This window comes from Bombus vosnesenskii, unplaced genomic scaffold (assembly GCF_011952255.1).
Source record: "Bombus vosnesenskii isolate JDL3184/JDL3185 unplaced genomic scaffold, Bvos_JDL3184-5_v1.1 scf7180000014105, whole genome shotgun sequence".
Lineage (NCBI taxonomy): Eukaryota > Metazoa > Arthropoda > Insecta > Hymenoptera > Apidae > Bombus > Bombus vosnesenskii.
Window position 1 is genome coordinate 2,059,387 of NW_022883371.1, and position 16,135 is coordinate 2,075,521.

The 16,135-nt window shown below is 34.6% G+C and overlaps 1 protein-coding gene across 1 annotated transcript in view; it reads right to left on the reverse strand.

The window, feature by feature from the left end:
* LOC117239738 (division abnormally delayed protein) overlaps positions 1–16,135 on the reverse strand; it is a 242,725-nt gene that overhangs the window by 57,374 nt on the left and 169,216 nt on the right. The window contains exon 5 of the mRNA XM_033505559.1: positions 11,670–11,944. Coding sequence (XP_033361450.1) covers positions 11,670–11,944 — 275 coding nt within the window. The remainder of the gene's footprint in view (positions 1–11,669; positions 11,945–16,135) is intronic.

Genomic DNA, 16,135 nt, shown 5'->3' on the forward strand with positions numbered 1-16,135 from the left:
ACTAAAAATAATTTAGGAACGAAAGAGTTCAATAACCAACGGCCGGTTACTTTTTATTAATTAAGAATTCTAATAATTAAGCAACGCATCTTATCAAGTTTCTCTTATAAGAAACACGAGAATTATGAACGACACAAAAATCTTACAGTGGCGACTTATCGATGTAGATGGACATGAATAATGAAAGACAAATAAGGGAAACTGCATTGCGGAGGTCAGGATTTGACGCAATAGTAACACAGGCGAAAAAAGGTCATCAATAACTACAGTATGTAGGACGATGGATCAGACAGTCTGGCAACGAGGTCAACGAAAGTGAGCAAATAGAGCAATAAGATGCGCAAAATAGGTGGCCACGCAGTGAGCTACGGAACTAGGAATCTTGAAGGCTGCATCGTGCATGCCATTATTAGCACGTATTTTCTACAGGCCGGTGTATCTTTCGAACTAGTACAGGTCTCATCTGTGGATGTAATGTCAGGAAGTTTAATATTTTAATGCGAGTGCAGATAAGTTTAGTAATATAATGATAAGTAAATGATAAGGTTCCATATTATGATTAAATATTCTTTCATTTATCATACGTTATTAACCATAGCAGCAACTGATAATTTTGTATATGATTTTTTATCTTATCATTGCCTGGAAACTTGCTTAGGGTACGTACATAACTGGAAAAAGAAATATGTGGTGTGTATTTACTAGAATTTTGTACCAAATATCAAATATGTATAACGAATAGCTGTTGCAAAATACCAAGTAATTACAAGACATAGGACCTTTTTCGGTGAGACAACAGCTACGGCAACACACTATACATATAACGTAATTTTCCCCGTAAAAAGCTTCTATGCAGTTGACATTTGCAAGTACCATGCGGGTATCGCGTCATCCTCAAACAAGCAAATATCAAAATCGGGCTGAACGATTCCCAGGGACGATCAAACAATCCACAAAAGGAATGCCAACGTTAATAGCGTAATAACGAGGTTGACGCGAGGGTAACATAGTCGGAGTGCGTGTACGATCAACGAGGAAGGTAATCGCGTATCGTGATAGCATCGCGAATTAAACTTTACCCTTCGCCCTTGTGGACGAAAGGAACGCACGTGGTGGATCGATGTTATCCCCCAACGTGTATCGCGATGACAAATGATCGCGGGAATCGAACGAAGACCGAAGGACTGTCCATCGAACGACCATCCTCTCTTCGATGGTGGTGATCGCGAGACATCGCGTGTGTGGGAAAGAACGAACAGCGAAGAGAAGAACAAACAGAGAGTTAAAACGCGACGCGGCGTCGCGGACGTTGCAGTTAGAGGCGATAAGAAATAACAAACTAGTGGTGGGAGAACGGTACGGAACGGGAGATGCGAGAGAGAGAAAATCGGAGTAGCCTGTGGGACGCCAAGCCGCCAAAGAGTCTGGCAACGAGAGCAAACGGGCGCCAGGACGCGACGACGTCGCCTACTTTTCTCTTTCTGTGTGTTACATATGCAATGCATACACGTGTATATAATCATCCGTACGTACGGAAAGAGGAACGAAACCGGACCAAAGGAACTAACAGGGACGAAGCAACGCGATGCGGCCTGATGCGTTCGCCACGAACGTGGCCAAACGCCTCGGCTACGAGGTCACAATGTTGCAACGTTCCCCGTGCTATTTTTCGCTTCTCCAACCTTCTCGTTGCTCCTTCAGTCTATTGCTTCTCTCTTCCATTTTCTCTCCTTTTCACACCCCTGCTTTCCTCTCTCGTCATTGCATTTTACGTTATGTTCTTATGAACTCTTAAATCGATTTTGTTCCTGCTGGCTCTTTGCTGGCTGACAAGGAGGTATATCGAGGGGAACGTGAACTTTCCTCAAGGAGAAAATAGATTATCGCGTTATTTTCACGGAGATGTGGGTACGGGATATAGTTTCAACGAATGGCTCGTACACTTGGTAGAAATCAAACTTTGGAAATTATAATGACAGATCAGGGCTCTCTCGATTTTTCGCACGATTGAATTAAAATTATTATTGAAATCCTATGAGTTGCGAATTTTCAATTGCCAGTGAAGTAAATTCTCTTGAACTTGGTGGTAACAAGCTTGGTAATAAAACGAGGTATAAATGAACTTTATAAATTACAGACGATTATTTTACTCGTCGTAAGAATAGGCAATTGGAAAAATTACTTGCGTAACAGAAATCTGTATAATCTACAACATGACAGTTTCCAATTCGCTTCTTGCATAATTAAATTAGTACCAAGTTCCAAATTCACAGTAGCAACAAGATTGATAATAGAATACTAATACAAATTTCACGTCAATTGATTGCTTTATTTGATATACATAATATATCAGGTCATAATGATATACAACTTATTAGCAATTTAATTCGTTGCTTGCAAAATCATAAGGATTGTTTATTTAGCAGAATTCTACCTATAACTTGTGTGTATCTTCAAAAGATATCAATATGATAGATAATGCTAATTGGAAAAAACCAAAAAATATGCAAAATAATATATATATATATATATATATATATATATATAGGAGATTCATTTTTTTTATAATATGTATCTAATTTCTGAATAAAAGTACATAATAAAATGAATTTTCTTTTTGTTAAGCGGTTATTAGACGTCTTCAATTTTTACAGAGTTCGTAATTACTAATCAAAAACCATGGAACATATCGGTAGGTAAAAAAGTTCCGTAAGTAGATTAACCTTTTTTTGGCTGATCCAATGTAGTCGTCTGTAATTTCACTACTCCGACCGAATACATTTGCATGATTTAACAATTTGAGTCGCTTTCCGCGTAGATGTAAAACGACGCCAGTACGCTACTGCGATTCGTTAAAATACGAAATGTATCCTCTGGGTACTGGTTTAGAATTTACAACTGCTTTATCAAGACACGTACTGCGAGAGTACATACTCATCTAAAATTTGCTCAATTTGTATAGTCTGTATACTTAAAGATAATTAAGAATTAAAAAGGTATCTATAATATCTTAAAGATCATTCTGATTAAATCGTGTAATAAATTCGTTCACCTGTCAGTGTTATATTTTGGGGAATAATACAAAAATATCACTTATGTTAGTTGCAGTGACGAGTAATTATAATTGAACCATTTAATGATAACGATGAAAGAAAACCGAACATTATGACTGTTTAATATAAAAATTGTTTATTACAATGCATATAAAATTATAGACTTCTTTTATGACACAGCAGAAATTATTCAGTTTCGTTCTGGTTTGCGATATTACAGATTTATTGTACTATTAATGATAAAACGAATTGTTTAATCGTTTTGATATTTGGGAAATATTGTTCATAAGTGATCGCTAAATAATGTAAAATACACGTATCAAAATGTTTTGATAAAAGGAACAAACGTCTTTGAAAGAACATCGTAATGTATTAGATAACCTAATAGTATTTACGTCAGAAGTGATATACATACGTACTGCTTGTGATAACATACTACTGCATTAAAAAAATATATGATTCCATTAAAAAAAAAAGCCAAGTTGATCTTCGTAGGTTCTCTAAACGTCCTCATGGGGAAAACTTACATCGGATAATGTGCCCCCTGAAACCATTCAATTTTTGTCTGACGCATCTTTTAGTATCGTCAACAGTTTCGAAGAAATTCGAGTGTGTCGATTTAAATGGATCCACCTATATAGTTCTATCTTTATGCTAATGAGCGGGACTTCTTTTTAATCAAATAAAAAAAAGCTATATGCAACTTTCGTTTAAATGTTTAAGACAGACTCACGAGTAATGTGAATAACAAAAATGCGACTTTTATTCATATATATATGAATATGAATTTACTGTTGTCGGTCTTAATGCTCTCTATACAATAGACAATTTTATCGTATTATTTATATGTATCGTAAATATTAAACGGGATTTACCCCAGTAGCAGACGTTCATTCAACTTTTCATTATCTGAAATATGATGTCAACACCGTAATAAATATTTCATTTCTCTTTTTCGTTCCCGTTAAAATATGCACAATAGATCGTAAAAACGATCGAATATTTATAGAATGTGAGTATCTATATGTTAATGATATCGCGATATTATATAACGTAACATGTGATTGAAAACGTATATCATTTATACACATTAAATACATATGTTTTATTTTGAATTTAAAGGTTTATTTTTTAAATAAAATTTGTATTTTTTAGAAAATCGATGTTGCCAAATTAATAATTAACGTAGAAACGATCAAGAAATTTTATCGGTGATACAACGATTGTTTCTCATTTATATTTGGAAAATACATTATAATTCTATCTATTATAATTGTATTTCGACTTCGACCTTACGTTGAAGTGAATAACGTGACAAGTTCTCAAGTTTAAAATAAAAGTGGTGAGACAAAAAATGTAGAAACAAATAGGAACGTTTAATGAAGAAAATTAAAAATAAGAATAACGATCAATAAAAGTGTTTATTAAGATTTATGTTACTGCGTTCGTAATCTCTTTGCATTTTGCAATTAACAAAAATAAATCTTTTGTAACCGTTACACGGGTTGCCAAATTTTTCTCAAATCTTGCCAGTACCTATAATGTGACGAACGACTATTTGCAACTATCATATGTAACAATATAAATATTTGAATTCAGCAGAGCTCGTCATTGTGATCTTTGGTAAATATTTTATGCATTTACAAATTTCTTCATTCAATATCTTAAGCAATTTCTTAATTTGCTCTCTTATATTTCGAACAATTTTAATAATTTTACAGGATAGTTTTTGTTAATCGATTTCTCTTATTGATTTATCGATTTAATTTGCACATCCAAGTTCTTCAGGTTTTTCAGGAAACAGAAAATTGGATACGTTTTAAAAAAAGACTTTAGAGATTATTTATAACAAGATTAATTAATATGTGCTCATTTCTGCCATGGTATTCAATTTCAGAATAAAAATGTATACTCTTCCAGTTTTTCGATAATAGTGTGTAATAAAATGCACCTTCTAATAAAATTCTAACACGGTAAAACTCAAAATTCCTGCTTCTATATCTTTCTACCAGTTCATACAGTGATTCGTGAAAATATTTGAAACCTGTTCTTTGCTTGTAGGAATTTTGTTTTAATACACTATGTGTATTATGGAAACATACACATCACAAAATCACACAATTGAAACAATCAAGTACTCATTATATTGATAATCTTTCATATTTAATGAGACCACCTTCAAGATTAATTATCGTATTTCTAAGATAGCTATTCATGCCCTATGCTCTATATTAATTTTTTATTAAGTGTATGTTTGCAAAAAGACGATTTGTAAATTTTACATGCATTTTATATGCTATAATCATAATAATCGCGTGTCGATGAAAATGACACCTGAAAACGTTTTGTATAACATGCATATATGATAAGTGTCCGAATTATAAGCATGGATGATAAAATGGGCTGTAACCGCAGTCACAATGTCCGTCAAAATTCGACATCGCGTCCGTTAAAACATTTGTAACAAAAACGTTCATGTGACGGAGCTCTTATATTTAGCTTCCAGTTCGCTTAGGTTTCCCTCTCGCGATATTTCAGTAAGTATTAAGTACATCGCACAATAAGAAATCGCACGCAATGTGAGTCATTGCATTCCAAATGTCCTTGTTTAATAAACAAATAACGGTCACGTCCCGTTTTCAACTCAGCTTTCGAATCTTTTTTTACTCGTTCATTAAACACGTTTAAAATAAAGCAGTCCACATTTGCCTTTTTATTTCACCTCGTTAATTGCAGTGCTTGTATTGGAAGTTCTAACAGATACGAAGCGTACGTGATAAACGTTTCTCTTTATTTATTTATCTTCGCTGCTGAGCCACTCTTTCTTTGCTGGTCAGTTGTCAGAGCGGTTTTCCTCCGCTACAAAACTTTCTACATTGTAGTTGTAAATGTTTCGATTTTCGTTTCATGTTCCTCGTTTTTCTCGCACAATTTTATTACACGTGACAGGAGCAAGTATTTCGGACCCGAGAACGAAATCTAACGTTTTCTTTCAACAACTGTGCTATTTATGTTTATCTCTGACAGTTGAGTGTCAATATTATGTTGGCTTGCAGCGTTTTAACGTTTGAGTCTCCGATTTTGAAAATGCAGCGCTCAAACATGTAACAGTTTGTCGTGCATCAAGTGTTAACATTGGCAATAGTCCACGCAAGCACAGGGAAATAAAGATGACACGTACGAAACTGTTTTTAAGAAATTCTGCATTACTGACAAGCGAGTACACATACGTCATAAATACTTAATTTTCATTACGAAACTTGGAAGCTTTTGACATATGGATGTGCATGTAGTTAAATGAAATACTTCAGTGTAAAATAATTTTATGGATTTTTGCCTCGTTTCGTACGAGATTGTTTAAGAATGCCATTTGAAAACGTCAAACTAATGCTCTTCAAACTGATTAAATTGTATTAATTGACACGTTAGAATGCGTGATATTTCTTCTGACAAATTATAGTTGGCAAAATGCCGTTGTTCCATAATATTTTTCATTGCGATTACAAATTTAATTTCAAAATTAATTTCAATGATATCTACCGTATCATTCGGTAATTAGGGCCCGGTTTCTCGATTATGATTTCACATGCGGACTCACGAGTCACGAACATCGCGACGATGAATAATTCATTGAAACTAAATATATCGAAAATCTTTGATATCGCTATTTTACAACGCGTTCGATGTATTCGTTGCATTCGTTACAATCACAGAATAATAACAATATTAATTTTTATTGCGGCGCTGACCACACGACCACGCTATCTCGCGTATTAATATTCGAAATAAAACCATTGGTTCGAATGATTTACATTAATCACAGGAGAATTTGCATGCAGTTGCTGTGGACCCCTCACGAATATGCACGACTCGCGTTACATACACGGTTACGAGGTGTGCCGGATTTGACAAATTTTTTACGCATCAGTTCCCACGGTTATTATTCCGTTCACGTTTCCTTTTCGCCCGCATATTAATTGAAACGTTACATTAAAATGCGCTCACATTACTTCCCTCGCCTCCTTTTTTCTCCCCCACCCCAATTTTTTTTTACTCTTTCTTTTCTGTTGTAATTTCGTTTTATTCTTGGGTGCAACGTATACCGGAGCACAACAAAAAACTTGCTTTGTCGATGGTGAAACATTGTAGCAGTTTCTCCTCTTCTCTCACGCTTCTCTCTGCATTCGGTTGACAGCTTCCTGTTCCGAATTTGCACATGTTTGATATTCATGCTTGTCACTCGTGATATCCGGATTGGTGTTCCTCTAAATGACTTTGACATGATACATCAAAATTTCTTCTTTTTTAATTTCCTTTTTTGCTTTTTATTTATTCTTTTAGGAATATATTTCCTTACGCGTACGATACACATGATCAGAAAAAGTTGATATTCTGGTAAATTGTATAAATTAAACTGTGTAGGCTGCTGGGTTAAAATTATTTTAACGATATAAAAGCAGAGACTGATTTATTCAAAAATATGTTATGAGGCTACGTTTATTATCTATTTCTCATTTATTTTCCTCTTTCTTTCATAATTTGTTTAAATTAGTTTAAAATAAGTTACGATGAATTCTTTCTTCAAGAAGCATGAAATTTTATAAACTTTCTTATAGCGACTATTGAAGGTACTAAATTTGATTAAATGAAGTTACTTTACAAACTTTCTGGATAATCTCGCTGCGGTAATTTAATTTGAAGCGACGACAAGAATTCTTTTTAAAGTGAGGTTATTCTAAAAGGATTAAGTTCTGATCTGAACATAATATATAATCAAATGCCATTTATAATGCGATATTTTATTTTTTATTAGATTAAAAATTTACTTAAATTCTATGTAGAATATTTGCTTCTAAGTTTCAAAGTCAGTATGCAATTAATAGCAGAATTTATTTACAAATTTTAATTCAAATCGAGACTCAAATTTTCGTCTCTAAATTTCCGTGTAAAACCGAAAAGTGTAAAAACCGAAAATGAACTGTCCCTGTGTTAGAAGAACATCAAAACTGTCAAGGGAGCATTATAAGGCCTGAGAATGGAAAATTACAAAAATAACATTGGATTCTAGTTTTCTAAAATCAAAAACAGTAAACAATTTGTGAGTAAATAATTTACAGAATTTTTCTACTTATCTCGTAGGACCTTTTGTCTTCAGACCTTTATATTAATAATTATTTATTTATTATTACTAATTATTATACTAATACTTTATAATAATTTGATACTAACTATTGCTGCATAGATTCTGTCTGCTTCTTTGCTCATGTAAGTAAGACATCGATATTACAATCGACATAATAGTCGATATAAACTGTGCTTCTGAAATTTACAGACGATACGATAGGCTTTTGACCTATGACAAATGACAAATTTGAGATTAATAAATTTTCATTTTTTAGGTATTAGAAGTGTAGACAGTGAAGATTAAATACTTTTGAGATCGTAAAAAATATTGTAAGTCTCTCTTTTTAATGATGAATCCAAGATTTCGTATAAAAAAAAAAATGTCACAATGTCGACGTTTGTGGAAGGTATACTCTGAACGAGAAAACTTACACAGTAATATAAGGCTTTATACTCACTGAAGAAACAATGAGCAACTTTTCGTCGTATCTTGTTGCTGTATCTACTAGCAATAAACATACACAGAAGGAACCTTAGTTTCTGCTGCTACGCATTGTCGCGTATTTCCTATTTTTCTTTGATCTTTACTGTTCCGGATGAGAACAAGGAACATGCGACGACATTTGTTTCCGGCAACAGAAACACGAAGAAACTTGGAGAAACATTCGGTAACAAACGGCGACTTTTCCAAGATACACGGAACATCAACGAAAAGGTCCTCATTGTCGCTTCGGTGAATACGCGGCTTTAGTTATGATTTATGGCATATTTAGTAGTAACTTCGTCTTTAATTTCCTCTATTCCTAGATCTCGATAAATATGTATGTTGATATAGATATTTCGTACGATGGTGAACAGGCGATTGTTCGTAGCGTTTTATCTTTGAACCTTTGCGCTATTTTAAGGTTCAACTTTATGCAGCCTCGTAATCCTATGACCCACGCGTTGTAAATCCATATGGGTCTTAATGTTATTTGAAAATTCCTACATGTTAAAGACCGGATAGAGCTACTCTCCGGTATGCATAATAGCTGTTGGACTTGACCTTATCCACCCTTATACAAATTCCAACCCTCGGAAAGGAAAGTCAGGATAGAGAGAGGAATGAAACATTGTACAGAGAAAGAAAGACTGTCGCGTAAACGTAAAAAGAAGTAGAACTGGACAAACTCGATTTAAAGATTAGCATTCCAGCTAGAGAGTTAGGTTTAAAGGCTTAGTCGATACTATGAATCGGCTTCGTTGTCCCGGGGAAACTAGGAAGGAACAGTCGAGAAAAGGTCGTTTAAAATCTGAAGTCTGGTCACGAGATGCAAATGTCGTCGCTTCTCCTCTCTGCACTTCTGACGCAGCTCATTTTTGCCTGATGTGTCTACGAAGCTGATTCTATCGCGGGTCTAAAACCGTATATCGGCGCGCCACTGATAGAGAGAGGATCGAGAGAGAAACCGAGAATAGAGTAAAGGGGCGAAGAGGAGAACCGTGTACGTGCTTGGAAATCGTTTCTCAACGATGACTCGATCATTGACGAACATGTTCCACGCATACTCTCAGCCAACACACGCTTCCTTACCAATCCTTTCCGGGCCCAAACCATTTACTAACACAATCGTTCACAGTCGTGCACCTGTTTGCCGCGAATGCAAGTGCAATCGGACCAATCAATTTTTATTTTACTTGACAGTAGACAGTGTTATTGTTGCGCGTATCGTACAATTCGAGATGATCAATGAAATAAAACGTTTCTAGTACGATTTCGTTTAGCAGAAATGGCTTTTCTCCAATGGCTTGTTTAAAATTGTTAGAAAACTGTTCGTACAAGTACTGTTATGTTGTAAAAAATTTAATATTTAGTTTGTTTTTTAATATCGAGCTTCCCGAAATTACACTTAAAAGAGTGATGAACGAGATGGAACACCGTATTAGTAATACGATTGACAAAGTCACAGCTGTGTCTTGATGTTTCTAATTACCGATATGTTTGAAGTTTATTAAATTTTCAAAATAGTAGTATCTCAGGTAAGATTAATCAAACATAGAGATTTTGAAAAAAGAATGTGAAATTCGAATTTAAAAAATTAATCAATGACAGTTAACCAATAGCTAAATTTAACAAGTCAGATATTTTTTTTATCATTTCTATTATATCTTTACGAAGATTTTCAATTTTATTCGTTAATCGTCATGAATTGAACCTATGATATCCTAAACTGAAGTATTTTAATATACATATCTTACAAAGAATATATATCATAACTAATTTTCAGTGTTATTTGCTTCCTTTTCTTTTATAAGATTTAATCAAAATTAGCGCATTAGGGAATTGAATAATATTTGTGGCAAAATCTATAGAAAATTGACAAATTCCAAGTATCACAGCTCTAAAGATAAAGAAGAATTATCAAGCAAATTCAAAAGCTATAATAATACTTTTTCAAATTCCACCATTTCATGCTTTTAAACTCACTATTACTGTTCTTTTTGTGTGTCAATAAACTATGTACCTACTTATACCTTGCAAAACCATACTTCTAAAAAATGGAACCTAATATCGTTCAGTCACGAATATCCAGCCGTTTCACGGAGAATCAACGACAATAAAAGCTTCGCGGCTCGTAAAATCGTGCGAGTACTGATTCAAATATGATTTTAATGGTTTCACTGGTGAACCCATAAACTTCAAGCCTGAGTCGCGGCAGAGGCGTGTCCTTTGTTAACAATTTACGGATCTCGCCAGTGTACAGTGTATTAAAGCTAAAATGGTCGTCTGACCGCGCAAAAGTCATGGGACGCCGTGCAAACTAACATCATGCAGCGCTTAACTATTCAAGTTACTATGTACATATATTAATTCTTTTATTTATTTCTCTTTTACAGCCCATAATAATAACCCGCAGATACGGTATAGGATAGCAATTGAAATAAACAAGCGATGTTCGTATGCAGAGTATTTGTAGCGTTCGTGAATTTCAAGATTAAAAAGCTGACAAAATAGTGCGCTTGATGTTTGAAGAAACTAAGAAACGAAATCTCTCGCCATTGTAAAGTAGCAGTGAAATTTTAACCAATTCGTATCGATCCATACAATTTTACCTAAAGAACCAAGTTACACGTATTCTTTAGTGCATGTTCTTTAAAGTTATTTATCTTTTAGGTTTCTCGGAAATGTCGTCTTTGCGTAATCTTTTTTACTATGGAACTTAGATACGTAATCTTTTTCCATAGGTTTATTTTAAACGTTACCTTTTACAAACGACAAAACGTTAGTCGCAATTGTTTCAGGCAACAAAGACTATTAATGCCTGATGTCAGTTTTATAGGAAAATAATATTCTAACCGGGGATCCCTGAGAATTTAGAAAATCGAAGAAAAACAAAAGTTAGATAAACAAAGTTATGACATTTTCCTGGTTAGATGGTGGTTTTAACACACTATGCAGCGTGGCGCGGCGTCTGGTTGAAGACGCGGTAATAAAATGGCAAATGTACTCACTCTCCGATGCGTTCGCCATTCCAACATCGTTTGTCCGGATACTCTTCGCAGATCGTGTCGGCCAGAGTGCCATAGAAGGTCCGAGACCTGACGACACTGGCCAAGAAATTACCCAGCTGCGTGTGCAACTGCGTCGGTAATGTTCGATGCGTGGTAGTCGGCGCAGCTGCGTGCATCTCCAGCCCGGTTGACGTCGACTTCTCAGTTGCAGCTGCATCCGTAACGGTCCCTTGATTCGATGGCTGTAGTTCCGAACGGCCGCACACTTTTCTCACCTGAAACACATCGCCGTCGTTTCTTTAGTTTCTTTATCCTCCATCCGCATCCGTTCATCGTTTTACTAAAAACCATGGGACCGAACGTCCCTCGAATAAAGTTTTATTTTATCGCCAGTGCCCTTGATGCGCTACGACTTTCCTCTATCGCGTCTCCACAGATGATATTGCAACGTGGAAGAGGGTGTTTTTCTTGAAACGATGTCCTCGTACATAGAGAATGAGATCGCATCGTGTGTTATGTAATGGGGTTATCGATAGGTTCTTACATTTGCAAATTATCACATATATAATGAAATATATTTCTCTGTGACCTAATTTTGGCTACCGATCCAATGGTAGTACAGACAACTGTACGAATATTATAAGAGAAACATATGGTAAATTAATTACGAAAGTATGGAAGAAGAAAAAGCAATAAATTCGGAAATAATTGAATTAATTGAAAAGGAAATTCTGCACAGTGAATATAAAATTGTTGAAAATAAATGAAATGTTGTGCTTCTAAAGAATAGGTGTTCTTATCCGATGCACGAATATACATAACTTGTTAAAATTATTGAAAATTACACGCTTTATCGGATATCGAATTATCTGACTGAACAAGTTAATTACTCGAAAAAGCACAGAATATGAACTGAAAGAGGGAAAGAATTCATAAAGGACAATGGAATAAAATATGTAGTTGTTAAATTGATCAAGTACAAGTATATAATTTTCCGCCACTTTGCGTTTATTCCGTTAAAAAAAAAACAGCGAGAGAACCAAAGTACAGAGTTCACATCCGTTGTTTTTCGAAAGGTCAAACGTTTTTCATTTCAAGCATTTTCTATTCGTCATTGAAGTCCCGTTTTTGGTTGTAATAAAAACGGCCAAAGCCACGGACAGTTGAATTCGCAAAAAGCCGGTGAAAAATTACTGCTGGAATAGATTGAACCCCTCCGCGATGAGAAATGAATATATTTATCATGTGCGAAGTTTCGTCCCCGCTTTCGCAGCGGGTACTTCATTTTTCTCAATAACAGGGTAAAATTTCGCATTCGTCGATCCGGCGCGGACAGGAAGCCGCAATTAACTTTTCCCCACGTTCGTCCAATTCGAAAAATTCCGCCGTTTCACCGGGATTTTTACATTTCTCGTGGGTGGATGTGTTGCACGCGGGTCCCTTATTTTCCGGAAATTACGGCTGCCTCGTGTTCGCCACGAAATCGTTCATCCGTCACGAGGCCGACGTTAACGCGGCCGTTTGAAAGGAACGCCGGGGACGGCCCCGATGGAAAAGAGTTATCGCCGCCAATATCAGCCTCACAATTTCCATGTGGCCGGTGTTGCGCGCGTTTATCTCGAAGCAACGCTTTCGTATACGCGGACGTTTGCATACACGATCGTCATTAAGGTTATCGTTCGTATCTGCCAACGTACTTCTCCACGGTTTTTCGTCCTAATTACTTTTTAACGCTGACTATAAAAGGAAGTAAGCCGGCGGTCGAGCTTCTCGAACCGGCATAATCGTAAAACCAGCCGCCAGGCCTGGGCGTAATTAAGACGGCACGCGTGGGCGTGCAAACGTCGCTCTCCTCATCTTCGCCGATTTTCTTTTTATCTTTCGTGCTATCTCTCGTCCTTCTGTCCTTTACCCTTCTTTCTCAGCCTTTCGTCGATATTGCACAGCACCGTAATCCTAGTGTTCGTTTGCTTTTTAATAGTCGACTTGTAATTTTGCCTTCCACACGATGTTTTGTTCGTTCTGTATCACGGATTAATCTCGCAACAATCTTCCTTTTAGGTTCACGATACGAACGATTGAGTTTTATCGTATGATACCAGAAGGTGAAAATGTTGTTACAAATTGCTTTCAAATGAAACATTGGTGGGGAAGATACTACACTTCTGATTTTGGCGGAACATTGCAATTTCGTTGCAATGTCAATGGCTATGTTGAAATTGTTATGTAAGAATACACAAAAGTAAACAGGAGAAAGAAATTTTTCAGATAAGAAAAAAATAATTGGAGAAATTGACTATTATAGAAAAATCAGAATTGTAACTGTATATTCTATGTTATACCCTCGATAGCTTCTAATAAATAAAATCTTTGTGAAACTGAATTCATAATTCAATAATGGTGAGAAAATGTGAAAATGAAATAAAATGTAAAACAAAAAGAAAATGTTACCACAAGATAATAAAATCTATAATTTTCTATTTGATATTAGTTTATTATCTGCAATAGAGATAATAATATTTATTTTATATCAAATATAGGTTTCTTGGAATAAAATATTATAAAATGTATTAGTTATTTCAATAACGTAGAAGAGATGATTCAGTAATGGCCAACAAGTAACTAAATATCATATACTTTAGTTATTCTATATTCAAAAATAATTAACCGATGAAAGCGAATTCCTCGAAAGTAACGTCATAAATGACTCCTGTTATAGTTTTGAATGCGATCTGACTGTTACTTGATATACCAAACTGAAACATGCGAATTTGCTTTCACTATATCTTTAAAACAGCGATAAGATGGAGCAAACACAGAGAAAAGTAATAAGAGATGTGATGAATAACTAAGCAATATGGTTCGATATACTTTTCAGTGACCTTCTATGCTCAATGTTCACGTAGTTTACACGTCAGAAAGTTTCTACATGAATCTATGGAGTTTACTGAGTTTGTACGGAATTAAATTGTCTTTTTCTCAAAAATAATTATTTTGACAAACAAAATGTGCGCTTATAATATTGTTCACCATTTAGAATAATTTGTCGAATGCTGGATTTAAAAAGGAAATCTCTATTCCTAGTTTTGATAACTATATGAGTAGAATAGTCGACCGACAAATAAAACAGTATAAAGATTTAAATTTTACCTATTGGATGGATTAATATTTTTCCATACTGCCAAATCAACATTTGAAACTTTACAAGAAACGTTACAAGAAGATGTTTGTTTTATGAAATGTAATAAATTTTACAGACAGTACTTTAATTTAAATTTGTAGGATGTTCGTTCGTAACAACATAAAATAAGATTAGTATATATAGTAAAATAAGATTTTACTACTATTCCTATTAATCTTTTAATTTACATTTACAGAATATTTACAATCCAATTACAAACTTGATCTCGTCTCATCTTATACGTACATCAATTTTATTCGACTTTTCAACTTTCTCAATTGTCGTAACAGATAGATAATTTGCTATCATTTCTTGTTTCGTAATGTTCTTATCTTTACGGGTGATTATCGCGTAGAATAGTGAAGAGTGTTGAAAGTGAAGGTGTTTAAGAATTATTAGAGTTAAAACCAGGGAATCGAGTCCAAACTAATAAAGATATTTAAAGTCGCTTAGACTTTACATCCAAGGTAACGTCTAAGATGATAATTGGAATAGGCTATAGTTTGATCAAACGGAAAAGCTGATGTTACAATCCAGGGACATTGCTTAAGTGCTAAACGACGTTTAACAGTCGGGATATGTGTATATGCTAATTTACTCGGAATGAAAAGTATTGCATGATATTGAAATGAAGTGTGGCAGTTTCCTTTGGTTGAACGCAATAAGCACACCGCTTTTATGACGCATCATAAAAGCAACATTGTTATTGCCAGGTATATGTTGCGAAGCAGATGGAAATAATTATGTTTCTATAATTGGGTTCACCTTCTGTCAAATAAATCTGCTCCAAGTTTTGTGAATACAAGTTGCAAATCGTCGCGTTGATTTGTTTGGAAAGTGAGGCATTTAAAAATCGCGCAATTCTAAAATATCTGCAAGAACTAATTCGAAGGGTGTGCTATTTGTTAGGAGAGGACAATGTCTAAGAAAGAGAGAGAGAGAGAGAGAGAGCAATTACTTAATAAAATTGTAATATTTAACAAGAACGATATCGAAATTTGAAATAAAGCCTTCATCTTCTTTCTAATATGTAGTAAGAAATACACAAAAAGAATATTTTATTAGAAATCCTTAAAATTAAAATGATCTTAATTATTTAAATTACAAACGAAAGATTTTTCATACAGATTTTCAAATAGCCGAATAATTAATAATTTTCTATTTCAAAGTGACTTCTTAAAACAGTGTTGAGTCTAAATTTGGTTAATAATACAACAGTAAGTTTAAATTTATATTACAAATTCGGAATTGCTTTGAACCATATCCAATTTGAGGTATGATATCG